The sequence below is a fragment of the Lithobates pipiens genome, unplaced genomic scaffold (assembly GCF_037356315.1).
Source record: "Lithobates pipiens isolate NorthernLeopardFrog02 unplaced genomic scaffold, aLitPip1_a1.2 Scaffold_18, whole genome shotgun sequence".
In the NCBI taxonomy this organism is placed as follows: domain Eukaryota; kingdom Metazoa; phylum Chordata; class Amphibia; order Anura; family Ranidae; genus Lithobates; species Lithobates pipiens.
In genome coordinates this window covers 224247831-224263031 of record NW_027507758.1, presented here as the reverse complement: position 1 = coordinate 224263031, position 15201 = coordinate 224247831, and the positions used below count along the sequence as shown (strand labels likewise).

The window sequence follows — 15201 nt, the reverse complement described above, 5'->3', positions numbered from 1 at the left end:
CTGCATGGCAGGTCAACATATGTCTGGTCAAGCATGTGGTGCCCAAGCGGCTGATGTTTTGGCCACGCGAGATACGCTTGAGACATATGTTGCAAATAGCAGCGGTGCGATCTGATGCACTCGTCTCAAAAAAGGCCCACACCAAAGAACTTTTAGAATAACACGCAGAGGCAGCGCCCTGCACAGGCGGAACTCTGCGGTGTGATTCAGTCGGTGTGCTGCCCCTAAGCTGGCCCCCGGAGGGCATCCTGCCTCGTTGGACACGTGCCTCCTCCTCCTCCTCCTCCTCCCTCCTTCCAGGCACCCACGTGGAGTCAGTGCCCTCATCATCCCCTCCCTCTTCATCGCTGTAGCAAACCTGGCAATATGCTGCAGCTTGTGGAACATGACTGCCAGATTGCTGTCCTTCTTGAGCATCCCCTCTCTCTGCATTCACGCTACTGCCTTCCTCTAGCTGAGTGTCATCATCAGAGCCTACAAAACACTGGGCATCCTCCTGGAGCATGTACCCAACACTGTGCTCAAAGAGTTCTGAAGACTCCTCAGGAGGACGTGGTGGGTCTAGGGAAGGAGTCACTGATGACATTGAGACGAGGGAAGACGATGCGTTGGCAGCTGCTTTGCTAGTACCCTGAGACTGGGTGAGAGAGGATGAGGAGGATGAAGAGGTCTTGGTCATCCACTCTACCAAGTCGTTGGCATGTTGCGGTTCAACATGTCCAGCTGCCGAAAAGAAGGACAAGCGTGTCCCATGGCCACGTGCTGATGACAATGCACCGCATCCACGACCAGCACTGTTGTCTCTAGACACAGAGCCTGCTTGCCCTCTTATCGGCTCGCGCCTGTCTGCCTCTCCTTGCTGGCCTTCCAGACATGGTAATGGCCTGAAGGGAGTTGGGTAAAACAGCAGCTGGGTAGTGTATATTGTGCTGGAGGCACACAACACCCACTAACTCCTGCAGATGCCTTTAGTATAGAACACCAGAGATGAAGGGGTATACTGTAATGGAGTCACACAACACCCACTAAGCCCTGCAGATGGCTCTATTTGAGAACAGCAATAAAGGGTAGATACAGGTGTATATTGTGCTGGAGGCACAAAACACCCACTAACTCCTGCAGATGCCTTTATAATAGAACACCAGAGATAAAGGGGTATATACAGATGTATACTGTGTTGTGCTGGAGGCACACACAACTTCCAATAACTCCTGCAGATGGCAAGTGGGCTCAAATAGAGAAGAGCTATGTAGGTGGATATAGCGGTGTGTACTGGGTACAGAGCACACAGACAGCACGCACAAGCTCCTAACTCTACTGACTGCAAGCTCTATTATAAAAGATAGATCACTAGCTATATAGGTGAGGTGAATATAGCGGTGTATACTGTGGTCAGGGCACGCAGACAATAACCACTACACAACAGCAAGATCGAAAATCGTCCGATAACGATCGGTGTATACTGTGTTGAAGGTACACAGAACACCCACTAACTGCTTCAGACGCCAACACACTACACAAGGCCGCCGTGCTGGCGGCCTTATATAGTGTGGGGCGTGTACTACACAGCCTGAGCTATGATTGGCCACAGGCATCCTGCCTGTGGCCAATCATGGCTCTCCTTGCTGCTGGCGCTGTGATTGGCCAAGCATGCAGGGTCACAGTGCATGCTTGGCCAATCATGAGCCAGCAATGCATTGCGATGACGCAGTGCATTGTGGGCTGTGAGCGCCACACGAATTTGGCGCGAACGGCCCATAACGTTCGGAATTCGCCGAACGGGCGAACAGCCGATGTTCGAGTCGAACGTATGTTCGACTCGAACACGAAGCTCATCCCTATTCACAAGCTATTTCTTGTAGTGAATACTTTTTCAATAGAGTGAAGCTGTAATTACAAGTGTAGCGATAACCCTGTGAGGGCCGCTTAAAGATATTTGACCCCAATGATTGCCCTGACCTTGCAAGACTTCCTACACCTGACACCCTGGGTTTCCAACATTTCTGAATATCAATGCAATTACACAGCCATCAGATTATGAAAAAGTAATCAAGTAATTATTTTACCTAGAGTTTTGCAGTTAAACAAATCAACAAGAAGTAACCTTAGCAAGTATGAGGTTATTGTCAAACTCTTGGCACAAATAAACAGGAAAGTTATGAACAAAGAGTTTCAATGGAAAAGAGAAGTGTTAACCCCCCCCCCCCCCCCCCAAGGTTTTCACCTTAATGCAGTCTATGCATTTATGGATGACTATTGAGGGCTTTTTTATACCATTTGTATTCACCATAACATACAAGAACATCCTGCCCTGTCCCTCCATCCCCCCAATGGGAGAAAGACAATATACACCTGTAGGATTCCAGCAAATGTGCATTTTTAATATAATGAGAATGATGGGTTTCATCATGCTGGTGTGAACTATTTTATTCTTTTGGATATGCTTATATGATGGCATGAGTGTTTCCAATTATAATGTGTTTATAATGTGTTTATAATATACATGTTATAGCTGATCATTCACATGTACTCCTGAAGAAGAGCTATCAAAAGAATTGAATCTGTATGTGGATTGTATTGGATCTAAACAATTAATAAAATACTGCATTTAGGGTTTAAGTGTTTGTTTTGCGTTTCATTTTTTATGGAATGTGATAATAAAAATGTAAGTGTTCTCCTTGTCACTATACAGTGCCTTGCGAAAGTATTCGGCCCCCTTGAACTTTTCAACCTTTTGCCACATTTCAGGCTTCAAACATAAAGATATAAAATTAAAAATTTTTGTGAAGAATCACCAACAAGTGGGACACAATTGTGAAGTGGAACGAAATCTATTGGATATTTTAAACTTTTTTAGCAAATAAAAAAACTGAAAAGTTGTGCGTGCAAAATTATTCGGCCCCTTTACTTTCAGTGCAGCAAACTCACTCCAGAAGTTCAGCGAGGATCTCTGAATGATCCAATGTTGTCCTAAATGACTGATGGTGATAAATAGAATCCACCTGTGTGTAATCAAGTCTCTGTATAAATGCACCTGCTCTGTGATAGTCTCAGGGTTCTGTTGAAAGGGCAGAGAGCATCATGAAGACCAAGGAACACACCAGGCAGGTCCGTAATACTGTTGTGGAGAAGTTTAAATCCGGATTTGGATACAAAAAGATTTCCCAAGCTTTAAACATCCCAAGGAGCACTGTGCAAGCGATCATTTTGAAATGGAAGGAGTATCAGACTACTGCAAATCTACCAAGACCTGGCCGTCCCTCTAAACTTTCAGCTCAGACAAGGAGAATACTGATCAGAGATGCAGCCAAGAGGCCCATGATCACTCTGGATGAACTGCAGAGAACTACAGCTGAGGTGGGAGAGTCTGTCCATAGGACAACAATCAGTCGTACACTGCACAAATCTGGCCTTTATGGAAGAGTGGCAAGAAGAAAGCCATTTCTCAAAGATATCCATAAAATGTCTCGTCTAAAGTTTGCCACAAGCCACATGGGAGACACACCAAACATGTGGAAGAAGGTGCTCTGGTCAGATGAAACCAAAATCCAACTTTTTGCCCACAATGCAAAACGATATGTTTGGCGTAAAAGCAACACAGCTCATCACCCTCAACACACCATCCCCACTGTCAAACATGGTGGTGGCAGCATCATGGTTTGGGCCTGCTTTTCTTCAGCAGGGGGGAAGATGGTAAAATTGAGGGGAAGATGGATGCAGCCAAATACAGGACCATTCTGGATGAAAACCTGTTGGAGTCTGCAAAAGACCTGAAACTGGGACGGAGATTTATCTTCCAACAAGACAATGATCCCAAACATACAGCAAAATCTACAAAAGGAATGGTTCACAAATAAACGTGTCCAGGTGTTAGAATGGCCAAGTCAAAGTCCAGACCTGAATCCAATCGAGAATCTGTGGAAAGAGCTGAAAACTGCTGTTCACAAACGCTCTCCATCCAACCTCACTGAGCTCGAACCATTTTGCAAGGAAAAATGGGCAAGAATTTCAGTCTCTCGAAGTGCAAAACTGATAGAGACATACCCCAAGTGACTTGCAGCTGTAATCGCAGCAAAAGGTGGCTCTACAAAGTATTAACGCAAGGGGGCCGAATAATTTTGCACGCCCCACTTTTCATTTTTTTATTAGTTAAAAAAGTTTCAAAAATCCAATAGATTTCGTTCCACTTCACAATTGTGTCCCACTTGTTGGTGATTCTTCAGAAAAAATAAAAATTTTATATCTTTATGTTTGAAGCCTGAAATGTGGCAAAAGGTTGAAAAGTGCAAGGGGGGCGAATACTTTCGCAAGGCACTGTATGTTCCTAAAAAAGTCCTTGGCTACTACTACTGTTTGCATATGCTAACTTTAGGGACAAAGACATATAGCGCACAGTATATTGGACAATCCACTTTCCTATGAGCGTTGGTCCTCTTGATCCACCCTAGCATCATGACTGGACAATGAAAGCAGAAGCAGCAAAGTGATTAGCGCATCTCTCTAACGCTGCTTCCTTTTCCTATCAGCATACAACTTGTCAGCACATGAACTAACTGGCTCCTTGTACTGTTCTTTTCTCTCCCACCTCAGCCTTGCTGTACAGGAACTGCAAGAGTGACACCATATCAAATTCAGATACATACACGGATTGAATTTAGAAAGCAAAGTAAAGGATAAGTTCACCTTTTATAAAGAAAATAAACACGCACATTTTTGCTAGGTAAAAAAAAAAAAAAAAAGGTGCATTCGTTATTTAAAGCAGAGTTCCACCCAAAATTGGAACTTCCACTGCCCGGATTCCACCCCCCCCCCCCCTCCGGTGTTACATTTGGCACCTTTTAGGGGGGAGCAGATACTAATACAGGGATTTGCTCCCACTTCTGGTGAAAGATTGCCAAAATATGCACGGCGATCTACGTCATGTCCTGCCCCTCCCCCCACTGTCTTTTGGGAGACAGATCACATCTTTCAGAAGACAGCAGCAACCACTCCGGATGCGCAGTAGGGAACCAGGCTGTGAAGCCACAATGCTTCACTTTCTGATTCCCTTACTGAAGATACCAGTGCCTACACCTGGGACCCGAGGGACAGGTTAGCTTCAGTTGAGGACATTGCGGGTGCCCTGGATAGGCAAGTGTCCTTATTGGAGTACTGGATATTCCAGTATGTATAGCTGCTGATTTTTAATTTTTTTGGGCAGAACTCAATTATACTGCAGACTGTGCTTGTAGACTCTCAGCACACTGTCTGCCTGTACCTCCGATATAGTCAGGCAGTTAGTGCAAGGAAGAAGCAATCAACGAGGACGCTCTTCAGTGCCTTTGCAGTTAATTGAGAACTACAGGCCGTCGGCCACAGTGGCCGATAATACTTTTAGTTTATTCATTCACAAAATGAATGAGGAGGCTGTGTGGGTGGAGCCTCGCATGGACAGCTGCTTTTGTGACAGCTGGTGTGAGGAGAGGATCCCCCAGCCACTGTCACAGGGAGGTGGGAGGCAGGAGCTGGAACAGTCGGAGTCGGTTCCGGATCCTATGATTCCTCCTGATCGTATCTTGGCTACGGTTCGCACCAGTCTTACTTCTCCTTTGGGTGACAAAATTCATGCTGCTCAGGTCCATGCTCCTCCTGAGAAACTTGTGACCGCTGCTTTGTCCCAGAGAGTCACCATACTGCTGTGCTCCAGACTTACCATTTTCCCAAGGCAGCTGGCCATCCTGGGAAGAATCAACTCATTTGGGCCATTTCCCAACAATTCGAGTGCACTAGTCTACGGGCTGATGTTACTGCCTTCGTAGCTGCCTGTACCGTGTGTGCTCAGAGCAAGACTCCACGACACCTTCCAGTAGGCCTCCTACAACCCATACCCAATGGAGAGAGGCCCTGGACTTCCCTGTCAATGGATTTCATTGTGGAGTTGCCCAAATCCCAAGGCAACACTTATCCTTATAGTGGTTGACCGGTTCTCAAAGATGTGTCATTGTATTCCACAGAAGTTGCCTACCTCTAAGGAACTGGCTTCCATTTTTGCTCTGGAGATCTTTCTGGAGATCTTTTGCTTACATGGGCTACACCCAAGGCAATTGTCTCGGACAGGGGCAGTCAGTTTGTCTCCCGGTTCTGGCGAGCCTTTTGTGCACAGTTGGGAATCCAGCTTGCGTTCTCTTCTGCGTATCACCCGCAAACCGAGCCAATCAGTCCCTGGAGCAATTCCTACGTTGCTATATTTCTGACCACCATAACAACTGGTCAGACCTATTACCATGGGCAGAGTGCCTTGAATTCTGCCTCCCGATTGTCTCCATTTATGGCGAATTATGGTTTCCAACCTTCCATGTTGCCTGACTCGTTTGTTCCACAGAGTATTCCTGCATTAGAGGAGCATCTCCATGGTCTTCGTTCCACTTGGGTACAAGTCCAGGAGGCTTTGCGTCATGCTAATGATAGGTACAGACTCCATGCTGACCGCAGACGCCTGCCTGCGCCTTCCTACCAGTTTGGGGACAGGGTCTGGCTGTCATCTCGCAACCTCCAGCTTTGTGTTCCCTCACTGAAGTTTGCACCTCAGTTTATTGGGCCTTTCCGTATCCTTTGCAGGATTAACCCAGTGGCTTACGCGTTGGACCTTCCTCCTAGTATGCGCATCTCAAATGTGTTTCATGTCTTCTTATTGAAACCGTTGGTCTGTAACCAATTTACCACCTCGGTGCCACGTCCTCACCCTATTCAGGTTGAGAACCATGAGGAGTATTAGGTACAATCCATTGTTGACGTAGGTTCCGTGGGTGCATACAGTACCTGGTGCATTGGAAGGGGTACGGTCCGGAGGAATGCTCCTGGGTTTCATCCTCAGACATACATGCCCCTGTCCTCCTCCGCGAGTTCCATAGACGTTTTCCCCTCAAGCCCGGTGGCCCTCCGAGGGAGAGGGGTCCTTGAGGAAGGGGTAAGGTCAGGGCTGGCTTAGCCCTTCCTTCTCTGGGCTGGCTGCTCAGTTGTCGGCTAATTGCTAGCTCTCATCTCTCTACAGTTACCAGCTGTTCCTGATCATGCTCATCTGACCTGCCTACTTAAAGCTGTCCAGCTCACTTCACCTCTGCCTTTGCCACATCACAAGAAACCATCTCCGGCCGTTCTGTTTAATGACTGGCTTGCTGACATCCCTTCTGGCTCCTTATCCTGCTTGCTGTTGCTCTGCTTGGATCCCTGACTTCTGGCCTGGCTGATTACCCGATCTGGTTATTGAAATCTGGCCTGGCTGACTACTCGATCTGGTTACTGGAGTCTGGCTATGCTTTGACTACGCTTTTTCTATTTACCTTTTTATTTAATAAACAAGTGTGATTTAATTGTACTTCTGTCTCGGTCTGATTCATGGTTTCTGACAAACACCCCCTTTATGCTGAGGACTACAATGTTCAACATTGCAGAGTGTCATGCAGGCAGGAAGAGGACAGAGAGAGAGGGGGCTCAAGCTACATTTTTCAGAAGTAACCTGTATAATTACGGTATGTAAATCATGTGAAAAAGCAAAAGCTGGAGTCGGGCTGTAAGAATCAAAAGGGCTGTGCTCTATTAATGTGTCTTGTCTGACATTGTTTTTTTCTGGGGAATGTGAGCTAAGTTCTGTAAAAGCATTTCACCTTAATAATGTGCAGAACTTCAAACTTGTTTTAATAACAAAAAACAATGTGCAGTTATCAGGTATTCACCATAACTAATCTTTTACAGATTCAGAATGAGAAAATATAAATCATATTAGTTGTTCAGAGCTACTGCACTTTGCACATCATCATCACTGTTTGCATTGCTTTACTATACAAACTCAATATATGATGTGCCCAAGCTAAAAACTATATAGATAGTAAAAAATATTTTGTATATATACCTGTTTTAATGATATCACTTAATTCATACAAGAGTAATTTATTGTCTCCGCCAGCATCTAGCCGTTGTTCCATGTAACTGTTCAGCTCATACACCACTCCTTGCATATTTGTATCCTGATACTGCTAAGGAGAGTGGAGAAATAAATGTTACAACATGGTTAAAAGGAGAAATAACACAAAACAATGATATATACATTGATCCTTAGCATAACAACTTGCTATCCAATATGTTTTTTATGGCAGTAGAGGACCCACATAGCATAAGATACCTGTCAGCTAGTGTAAAATTACCACCGGTGTGCAACAAATCTGTTTGATTTATCAGAAAAAGCTGAAAAATGTGGAAGTTGCACCTGCACATTAAAGACGACAAAAAAGTTATCCTTACAACATTAAAATTATCATTATTCTGAACATAAAAACATTTAAGTTCTTATAAATAGGCCATTCAAAATGAATGAGTTATTCAAAATTCTCCCTGCAAGCAATTCACTGGTCTGAGACCCAAAACTCAAATGACTTGTGAAACTCTTCAGTGTTTATTAGCAAAATTAGTAACTAGTTAGTAAAAATTTGTAATTAGTAAGTATGTCCATGGCCTGGGTTGCATGAAAGCTAAAGGGGTAACATAGGCAAAAGCTTCATGTAGTCTCTTTATATACTGTACAAACATAATTTGAGTTACATTTACAGTAACATTGCAAAAAATGGCCCACTGCATAGAATTGCAGAAACTTCACAAAGTTAGTTTTGGTATATTTTCTGAAGATCATATTAATAGTACAAGAGAGTGTTGTATATAGACCAGCCTTTCTCAAAAGTTTGCTAAGGGTTCCCCAAGTTCATTACCAGACACTTTCACTCCTCCTTGCCTAGGCCAATTTTCAGCTTCCAGCCAAGTCACATTTTGAATGCCAATCACTCAGTCATGCAACACTGTACCCAGATGAATCACATCTTCTTTTTTAGACAGATACAGCTTTATTTTTGTGGTATTCACAACTAGTTTTTTTTATAGCTTGCTATATACATGGAACACCAAAGTTTTTTGGGGGGGGGGAACAAATTTGCTGTTGTAAAACTCTGCAATAACCTTTCTTCATACAATTCTGCCAAAATGTATTCTGCTACACTTCCTTGGAAAAAATAACATAAATCATTGTATACCATTTGTTCTGTGTGAAAGTTATAAAACAAAATATCTTATTTCTTGAGGACCTAAAATGGCAGGACAGTACAACCACTCCCCAAATCCAAGGAGTGCTTTGCATGTGTAATGTAACCATCACATTTTTGGAGGCACTAGAGCACCAGGGCAATAGAAACAACCACAAAATTACCACATTTTGGAGAGTAAACATCCCAAGGTATTTTTAAGAGGCACTTAATTTATTACCACTTTTTGGAAAATGCAGAACTAAAATTACTGTTTTGTTTTTTTGAACGCAAAGTTGTCAATTTAATAGGATATTTTTTTTCACAAGCAGCATAGGAATACTTAGAATTACAACTCAAAACACACTCTGCTACTCCTCCCAGAGTATAGTGATACCACGTGTGAGACTTTTTCACTGTCTGGACTGATTGTGCACCAGACATTATATCTTGTGTATCACATAAAAATCAACCAAAGTGCCCTGTTCACGCAACAGCACTAGTATCACGTACAGATTAGTTAAGTTAAAGCAGAGCTTTAACCAAAAGGGGAAGTTCAACTATAAGTTTCTCCTCCTCCTCTACCATATTTGACATGTCATTTTTTTGGGTGGGCAGTGGGTATCTACTTTTCATAGGTACCCTCTGCCACTTCCACTTGGATTGCCTAGGAAGTAGAGCTGCACGATTCTGGCTAAAAGGAGAATCATAATTTTTTTGCTTAGAAGATAGATCACGATTCTCTCATGATTCTCACGGCGTAACATCATCTTTCACATTAAAACAAACAAAAAAATTGGGCTAACTTTACTGTTTTTTTTTTTTATTTTTTTTTATTCATTGAAGTGTTTTTTCCTCAAAAATTGCATTTGAAAGACCGCTGGGCAAATAGTGTGACATAAAATATTGCAGCAATTAACATTTTATTCCCTAGGGCCTCTGCTTTATATATATATATATATATATATATATATATATATATATATATATATATATATATATATATATATATAATGTTTGGGGGTTCCAAGTAATTTTCTAGCAAAAAATATTGATTTTAACTTAAAGTGGGGTACCCCCTAAAAAAAAAAAAAAAATTAAAAGTCAGCAGCTACAAATACTGCAGCTGCTGGCTTTTAATAATCGGACACTTACCTGCCCCAGGGTCCAGCGATGCAGGGGAACGAAGCCCCCCCCCCCTCGCTCCGCTCGCGGCGCCGTCATGCATACTGTGGGCACCCGGCTGTGGCTTCACAGCCGGGCACCCACTGTGCATGCGCGAGCGGCGCAGGGCGCCGTGATACGCCATACAGTCACCTGGGACACATGACAGGTCCCAGGTGAATGTGCAACGCGAGGGGAAGTGATGTCACCAGCCTGGGCAATGAAGAAGGCAGATTACGAGGGACCCCCTAGCAACCGGTATTTAGAGGTGAGTAAAAATGTTTTTTTTTTTGCCAATTATTTTTTTTTTTGATTTTTTTTACGAATTTTAAGTAGTTTTAATTTTTTGGTGGCAACACCACTTTAAGAAACAAGTATCAGAAAAAGATTTAGACTTTAAGTGGTTAAATTCCTGCATTTACACTGGCTTAAAAACTTGTCAGACTGCCTGGATTTTTTTATTTACACACAGAAGTTTCACTTTGATCTAAGAAGGAAAAGTTAGTTACAATATTTCATTTTAAAAACTTGGCAGACTGCCCAGATGTTTTCTTATGACAGCTGAGTGAGCAGATAAGTCTCTCCACTTGTTACATGAAAGAATGGCAAACTCTGCAATAGAGATCATCAGAGGGGTTGAATCGAGGTCACAATTTTTTAAACTATTAATTGTGCAGCTCTACTAGGAAGTTCTCCTCTCCCCCTCCCTCCTGCCGTCTTCTGAGACATGACACAGGTGCCAGAAGAGTGTACACAATTCATAAGGTGAAGTGGGCAGCTGACTGTAAAGCCACAACCTGTCACAGCCGGATGCCCACACGTAAGATGCTGGTGCCAGGAATCTGAAGGCTAATAAAGAACTAGCCTGGGTTAGCACAGTGCATGCCCTATTAAAAGTCAGCAGCTATAGACAGGATTTGTTAATTTTTTGTTACAAAGTGGAGAACCGCTTTAAAATAATACATCTACAAATTTGAAAAAATATCAGTTGTGTCTACTTTAAAAACCCTAATGGCAATAAACACAAAAAACATCATACAACGTTGATAAAATTCACACGAGCTTTCAATTTTACTAAAGTAAAGACAACTAATCAACATCAGAGCCTGCTAATCACATTACAAACCAGGGAAACTGGATATTTTTTGGTGTAGAAGCTGCCAAGCTCATAATTTTATTTAGAGCAGGATTACATGACTAAGTATTTTCTACCATTGTGCATAGGCATGAGTGTATAGAGGGGGGACAAAAATGAGAGACTGTTTTTGTGGTTCAAAAATAAAAAAAATACACCGGCCAGGCCTGGAAATTGTTAACTTTTTTTTTAAACTCTTGCCGCCCATGTAACACAAACACTTTAAAAAGGTGTCACTTTTCCACTAAACACCAATATAAAGGGCTAAAAGATTTGTATGATCTGCATTTCCTATCTAGTCATTATGTTTTTGTGTTTCATTTTAATTATTTATTGTGCTGTAAACAAAATATTTAGGGTCAAAATCAGTTTGTGTTCAACTGCAGTGACACAAAAATTTGAACAGGGTGGAAAAGCAAAAATTTTGAAAGAGGATTACTGAACCAAAAGCCTGAAGTATCTGAATAGTTCTGTGCAGGTTTGCAGATAGAAGGGAGAGGAGTCATTCAAAAGGAAGGAAGGTAGTCATCTAGATACCCTGCAACTTGATTTCCCTGCAGCAGTTAAGGTGGCAAGGAGGGTTGCAAGTACCTCTGAATACCCTGGAAGCTGAGGATAGGTCAAGAGGCAGTGTAATAATTGTCTCCTATTGTGAAGCACAGACATTGCTGATGAGGTGGGTAAATGGGAATAAATCAATAGGCATCATGGATGTCTATGAATGCTAGACATTATTCTTGCCTCACAGAGGTGATAACAGACCTTGTGGATTCTATAAGGAATTTTTGAACTTACTAAAGTTGTTTAAAGGATAAGTTGCCCTTAGGAACATGTTACATGTTCACCAATTTTTGGGTAGAACACGTAACATGTCCCAGCATATGCACCTTCTCCCAAGATTCTGCACAAATTAACAGAAATCAGAGATATTCTGGAGATTTGTGTCATGACTTGTTCTAACGCATCAACGCAAAACAGCAAAGCTGAGGGTAATGTTTGTAAATGCCCCACCAACGTACGGTCCAGGAAGACTGGATCCTGTTGGTTTTTCATTGTCCTAGTCTAATTAGCTAGGGTTTGACAAACAGAAATTGCAGCAATGGCTGGTTGCAGAGTTGGGTCTGTGAGAATACGGAGAGCTTTTAGGAGCATCTAAAATGTTCTGTCTGTGGAATCTTTGCATGAAGAAACATCTTCCATGAGTACAGTAAGTTAAGACTGAGTTGGAATGAGCTACTATTAAAACGGTACACTTTTACGACTGCAGAAGGCTCATGAATGATTCGGTTAGTAGAGTGATGGTTGTAATAACGCCGCTGTCAGAGAAATTGTTATACAGTTGCAGAAAAGTCTGCTGAAGTCAGGTAGGCTGCTTGTTGTGTGCCTAAAATAAATATTGGACACAGATGCAAAGACGGGTGTTAAAATAGAGTCTTGCTTCGGTGCAGGAAAACATTGGCACTCTGAGCATTCAGCACGTTTGGTGGACAAATGTTTGCATGAGCTTTTGCCATGTTCCCTTCCATCTGGTTTCTGCCATTGTCATCAGTCAGGGTATTGCCCTGTGGGGTACTCACAGAGTAGGGTTTCGACATAGTGTATCTATGTTCCAATCAGGGTGTTCACCATCCTGTAGCGAAATCTTCATTACAAAAGAGTAGGAGGAAAATGCGCTAGGCAGAAGCAGCAGTAAACTGTTTGACCTGTGGTGTGATGTCATCCACTTGAGACTAACCTCGGAATTGTGGAATTATAGTGGCAAATTTGAAAAGTTATTACAGTACAAGTAAAAAAGTTTTAAACACATTAAATGTCTCATTTAATATATAAGCAAATACTATTCGGGATCCACAAAAAATAGGATTTTTAAAACAGCTTACCTGTAAAATCCTTTTCTTTGATGTACATCAGGGGACACAGAGCCATAGTAATAACTATGTGGTTTATATCAGCATATCAGGTGCTGGACCCTGGCATGCCCCTTAAGGCATGGACTTCCCCCATATAACCCCTCCCATTACTTGGAGTCCTCACTTTTTTAGCCAAGCAATCAAAGTGTATAAGAAGAAGAAGGGAGGGACCTCTGTGTCCCCTGATGTACATCAAAGAAAAGGATTTTACAGGTAAGCTGTTTTAAAAATCCTATTTTCTTTTCATACATCAGGGGACACAGAGCCATAGTAATAACTATGGGGGATATCCCATAGCAATGGCAACTGAAGGAGGAGACAGAATCAAGGAAACAGGAGGCCAGAGGACTCATACTGCAGCCTGCCCAAAGGCAATATCCTCATTACCTTTAATATTGATTTGAAAAAATTCGGATAAACATCTGAACCAAAGACCAATGTTGCGGTCTTACAGATCGGAGCCATAGAGGCCCGATGATGCACCACCCAAGAGGCACTACTCGCCCTGGATGAGTGTGCTCTTAATATGAGAAGGAAGAATTGTCTTCTTTAAAGCTGAAGCTTGATCAACCACCTGACAAATCCATTTGGAAAATAGTGGATCTTGACGCCTGTCCATATCTTGGACCCTCTGGCAGTACAAACAAAACCTGTGTTTTGCGAACCTGAGCGGTCGCCCTTAAATAGATTCTGATCGCTCTTTCTACATCAAGAGACTGTAGTGCTTTCTCTGGGGAGAAAGAAGGAAGAATATCTTGGTTTAAATGAAAACCTGTTACCACTTTTGGTAAAAGTTCAGGATGAGGACATCAAATCACCTCATCCTTATACATGATGAAATATGGCTCATACAAGACAGAGCCGTTAGTTCCAATACTCCTCTAGCAGAAGAAATGGCAAGCAAAAAGATTATCTTTCTTGTCAAAGAACAAAGATTTAACAAAGCCGACAAGACCATTCTTAAATCCTAAGGATTTAGAGGTGCCTTGATAGGGGGGAATAAACCATTTTACCCCCTGAATAAGCTACACACCAAGAGTGGGAAGCAAGAGGCCGTAGGAAAAGACATGGACATCGGCCTGGATCTGGCTCTTGATAAAAGTCAAGGCCAGCTTCATTTCAGATCCCATATGCAGGGATCCTGCCTATTGACCTCCTGGGGTGCCAACCCCTGGATCCATACCAAGAAACCTATGCCTTCCAGATTCTATAGTAAGTGATTCTGGAAGCCAGCTTCCTGGCATTAGTCAAACTAGACACTACTGAAGGAGCTTACCCACAATCTTTTATAGAGTGGGATTCAACAGTCAAACCTCTTTGTCCGTAAGGTAGGATGAAATACCGGACCTTGTGCAAGAAGGTCTGGCTATAATGGCAGAGTCCAAATTACTTCAACTGCCCTCCTTATGATCTTGATAAATTCAGATCTTCTGGGACCCGCTGGGGCCACCAGAATCACCTCCTTCTGTTCCTGCTTAATCCTGCGGAGAAGGCGTGGAAGTAGCAGAGCTGGAGGACCTTAGACACTGGCAAAAAAACTGAGGACTCCCAGTAATGGGAGGGGTTATATGGGGGAAGTTCACGACTTAAGTGACGTGCCAGTGTCCAGCACCTGATATGCAGATATAACCCATATAGTTATTGCTATGGCTCTGTGTCCCCTGACGTCAGAAAAGAAATAGGATTTTTATAACAGCTTACCTGTAAAAATCCTTTTCTTTGATGTACATCAGGGGACACAGAGCCATAGTAATAACTATGTGGGTTATATCGGCGTATCAGGTGCTGGACACTGGCACGCCCCTTAAGGCGTGTACTTCCCCCATGTAAACCCTCAGTTTTGTAGCTAAGCAATACAAGTGTATAAGAAGAAGTGTGCCCCTTTACATCAAAGAAAGGGATTTTATAGGTAAGCTGTTATAAAAATCCTATTTTCTTTTCTTACATC

The 15201-nt window shown here is 42.8% G+C and overlaps 1 protein-coding gene across 2 annotated transcripts in view; it reads right to left on the bottom strand.

Moving 5' to 3' along the window:
- Window positions 1-15201, bottom strand: part of PDE10A (phosphodiesterase 10A) — a 453343-nt gene that overhangs the window by 247492 nt on the left and 190650 nt on the right. The window contains exon 4 of one of the 2 annotated variants that reach the window (XM_077486632.1): window positions 7889-8012. In XM_077486632.1, the coding sequence (XP_077342758.1) occupies window positions 7889-8012 (124 nt within the window). The remainder of the gene's footprint in view (window positions 1-7888; window positions 8013-15201) is intronic. The other variant, XM_077486633.1, reaches the window with a different exon arrangement.